Source organism: Tribolium madens, unplaced genomic scaffold (assembly GCF_015345945.1).
Source record: "Tribolium madens isolate multiple individuals breed KSU strain unplaced genomic scaffold, Tmad_KSU_1.1 Scaffold_1;HRSCAF=32;Tcas5.2_LG8, whole genome shotgun sequence".
Classification (NCBI taxonomy): domain Eukaryota; kingdom Metazoa; phylum Arthropoda; class Insecta; order Coleoptera; family Tenebrionidae; genus Tribolium; species Tribolium madens.
In genome coordinates, this window is record NW_025400984.1 from 10371983 (window position 1) to 10376379 (window position 4397).

General features: G+C 33.3%; 2 protein-coding genes across 4 annotated transcripts in view; one reads left to right on the forward strand and one right to left on the reverse strand.

The window, feature by feature from the left end:
• Positions 1–4397, forward strand: part of LOC123003606 (exocyst complex component 7) — a 49506-nt gene that overhangs the window by 11794 nt on the left and 33315 nt on the right. The window lies entirely within an intron of this gene.
• The window catches only part of LOC123003607 (protein rhomboid-like), a 45558-nt gene that overhangs the window by 10855 nt on the left and 30306 nt on the right, over positions 1–4397 (reverse strand). For all 3 annotated transcript variants that reach the window (XM_044396475.1, XM_044396474.1, XM_044396476.1), the window contains one exon: positions 917–1029. In XM_044396475.1, the coding sequence (XP_044252410.1) occupies positions 917–1029 (113 nt within the window). The remainder of the gene's footprint in view (positions 1–916; positions 1030–4397) is intronic.

The following is a 4397-nucleotide window of genomic DNA, read 5'->3' on the forward strand; positions in this document are numbered from 1 at the left end:
AAAATCATTATTTCAAGATCTCCTCCTCTATTTTTTCTACTTTTTATCTTTTTTCCTCTTTTCTCTTCTCTCCTTATTTTTTTCAGCTTATTATAAAAGTAAGTGTTAGAATCGAAATTTGAATGAAAAGGAAATATTTTGATTGATGAAGATTTTAATTTTTAATTTTGATTGAAAAAACTCAGATTAAAATTTCATGTAATGAAGTTAGAAAATATCTTTAATAGATATAGAAGTCAAAAAATGACATAACTTCATTTACGATAAGAATAAAACAGTTAATAACTCATGTCAGTAATTAATTACTGTAGGTAATAATGAATTAACGAAAATAGTAGGTACCTAGTTGTGAATTACGACATGTTACGTCAATATGCCCATTAAGTAAGGTTATATTCTTCACCTTTGCATTCTTAAGTAATAAATCTGCTAGTAGTGAAAAAAAAATCTATAAAACACAGTAGAGAAAATTTCTGTAGCCTGGCATTTATTAATTCCCTCGATGCTACGCCTCTCGGCTATAAAAAATCTCTTTCCCACCTTGTGATATAACATACTATTATGTGTTTTTTGTTTTGTTACGTTTATAACTTGTCTTAAAGTTCGTACTTATGAGAAAAAACATTCATAAAAAATGATAATTTTACAGGTTTTTCACAATTTGGTCCATTCTCCCGGACTTACCCTAACACAAATCGGACTAATTTCGTAATAAAATAAATTTCACTTTTTCTCACATTGCACAAAATGTGTTTTAGAAATGCAAAAATCCAAAAAATTCTAATTGTATTTTTGAAATGCCTTAAAATCCCAAAATAGTTTGAGTTTTCGGCTGGAAACGCTCAAAAATCGAGCAGAAAAACCGCGTCTGTAAATAGCGTCGCCGTCGCGACGCTTAAAAAAATTCAATACGCACCTGCGAAACAGGGGCGGCTCGACCAGAAGCAGATGAAAATCGTTCTCAGATGATACCTCCCGGTCTCTGTGATGGACCGCACATTTAAAGCTCCTCGATCTCTTACCGGTCATCTGCAACAAAAAAAAACACGATCAAAAATTAAAAACAGTACGCGATCGCGCACATTTAATAATAATCTAGTCGGCCGTGGAAGCGTGTAATAACGGTGATAAGGCCCCGCGCGTAGATTCTTATGCAAATGCAATGAAATAGTTAAATGAGAACGTGCCAGATCGTAATCGTCTTGTTGTGTGTAATTTTCATGCAGTTGGCAGTACTGGTTTTTGCGGCCGATACAATTTGCTAACCGCTCATTATCGTACTGCCAACTTAATAACGTCGACGCGCCGAAAAAAGCAAGGTTTTTTTTTTTAAGTGCAATTATCGATCGAGATATGATGAAAACAAAAGACGATCGAATTTTAAGATAGTTAGAGTAGGCTGGGGATTTTCACTCGTATTGTTTGAAAAGGAAACTGCAATTATATGCAGATTTCATGGACGACTTTTAGAGAGTTGTGGCGAATTGCAGGAAATGACAAACTGAATAGAAATCGAAAATAATTAAAAATTTTAATTTAAAAAGTTTAGAAAAAATGCGATTTTTTCACTTTTATTTTCATTTGTTGTCATCATAATTACTATTATTTTTATTATTATTAGAAAAAAAAATGGTCCGGACCGGGGATCGAACCCCAGATTTTCGAGTTTGTGCCTCATTTAAACTTTTTAACCAAGTAAGAACAGTGTTTGCTTTTCTGGAAAAAATCTAATTTTCAAAATTTTGGTTCAAAGTCTAATTCGTAAAAATTTGGCAATGTGTGCCCAACGTTATTAAAAGTCTCATTTTTTTCTTTAAACCTCCAAAACGTGTTCAACTAATTCCAATTCCAAAAAAAATCCACCGAAATTCTAGTAATCTAGAAAAATCCAGTAATTTCTGTTTAATTTCTATAATTCCAAATTAATTCCCGCAATTCTAAATTAATTTCTAATTTTCAAAAAACATTATCTCCCATAAGTTCAAAAAGAATTTCAGTAATTTCAGAGAAATTCCAGTAATTCTACACAAATTACAATATAATTCATCGTAATACTATTCTTTTCAGATTCAAATTAAATCTTGTAATTCTAACTAAATTTTCGTAATTCCAACGTAATTCAAAAAGAATTCCTATAATTCCAAATTAATTCCGCTAGTTCTAAGAAATTCAACGTAATTTCCAAAATAACTTATTTCCGATAATTCCAAAAAGAATTCCAGTAATTCTACCGAAATTGTAATAATCTACCTACCGTAATTTTATTGCTTATAATTCCAAATTAATTCCTATAGAAATACAAAAAAAATTATCTAAAAAATCCAGCAGTTCCAAACAATCCAAAGATAATTTTTTTAATAATTTCAAATTATTTCAATTAAATTCCAAAAATTTCTACAATTGATTTATTCGAAAGCACTACAATAAATATCAGTTCAAATAGGTTGGTTAAGTTTTAAATAATTGTTAAAAAGTGACCCAAAAAGTCAAGTAGGTCCATTAAAAATTTTGTTTCTGGTTTATTCGTGTTGTTGTTGCGAGGGCCCCTTTACTTTTGTGCTTTTTGAACATGTCGAAATGTACAATAAGCCGAAATCTTGACATTGAAAATAAAATTTGCAGGAAATACATCTTTGCAACCCTTGGTGGGGAAATAATTTATGTGCCCATCTCTTGAAATACCAGATATTTTATTATTTAAACGTTTTTAGCTATTTATTTTCTTTAAAAGGTAATTGATGAATGACAAAGTACTATAACATCGAAATTTTTTTGTTCTTTTGAAAAAAATCGCGAAATTGATTTTTAATGATTATTTCCTGAAAGCAAATGATTAAAAAAGCGCTCGGTTCCATACTTTTTGTTTTTCACCTTGCATATTTCCCACTTCGGGTGTAATATACTATTTTTTGCAAAATTCGTCAACAAATATAAAATCTTTAATTTTTCATGATTTTTTAGTTAGTTTTTCACGAAATACGAGACTCGACCACTGTTTTTTCTTTCAAATCTTGTCTAATTTCGTAAAAATTTCTCATGTTTTTCCCCCATTGCCGCTTTCTACTTACATAAAAGTGTTTTTTGGTGAAAAGTGTGATTGCAGTTTTGCCGTATTTCGATGCAAATTTGGAATTTCCTCGTCGTCTAGCCGAACTTTCGTTCCGGGGACAACGCCTTTGCCCTGAATACTGCCGTAATATCGATCTCTGACCACACTTATGAATAATTTCGAACCGATCAATTGCCCAACACCAGACGTGTGGGCACATAAATATGCAAAAACACGAAATATTTATAAAAAATAAATTCTCGTTGCAAAAATCTCGAAAAAATCTCTCTCATGTCGAGAGATAATCATCTTTTTCCTTAATTACTCTCAACGTTCTGGAACAATGCCCCGAAATAATTAAATAGTTTAACGTGAAAGCTCTTATCGAGCGAAATTTTCTCTCATTGTCTACGCTCCGTGCATTTAATTACGTAAGTGCGTGCAAGCCGGTAAAAATGCCTTTACGGTAAATGTTATGCATTTCTCATTATCATCAGATATGAGCACCGTGCGACCGGACTCGATATCGCAGCAAAACAACGAAGAAAAAAAATTAATAATTATGAGAACTTGTCGCAACCTAGTTTGTTGTCGTTTTCCCCACCTTTGACATTATTTATTCCTTTCATCATAATTCCTGCCCTTGACCGGCGGTCCTTTGGGCGCGTTCGCGGGTCATTGGCGCCACACGCCCCATGCTTAGCCCCCGCATATTACGGACGCCACTGCACTCCTGGTCTATTCTCGAATAGGAGACCCCCAACGGTGCACTGACTCCGACGATCAGCTGATCTTAGGTGCGACCGAAATACGACCAAAGGCTATTTTCGCGCAGACGGAATTGGAGGCTTTTTAGTGCGGCGACTAGACGATTTTTCAGCGGTTTACCAATGCATAAATTAAAGCGAACGACTCGACAACTACAATGTAAGCACTCAAAACTCGAAAATTCTCATCAAAGTCGCCCATGACTTTGATATTAAGTTGGCAACATTGATTTTTGACATCGACAACACTGACTAACTGTCTTCTGATCGGAGTGGTCCTTGGTTTTGAGATTAAGTTGGCAACATTGATTTTTGACATTTATAGTAAACCATGACATCTTAATTTGGTAACACTGACAATGTAAGTACTCAAAACTCGAAAATTCTCATCGAAGTCGCCCATGACTTTGATATTAAGTTGGCAACATTGATTTTTGACATCTAGTAAACCATGACATCTTAATTTGGTAACACTGACAATGTAAGCACTCAAAACTCGAAAATTCTCATCAAAGTCGCCCATGACTTTGATATTAAGTTGACAACATTGATTTTTCACATCTATAGTAAACCATAACATC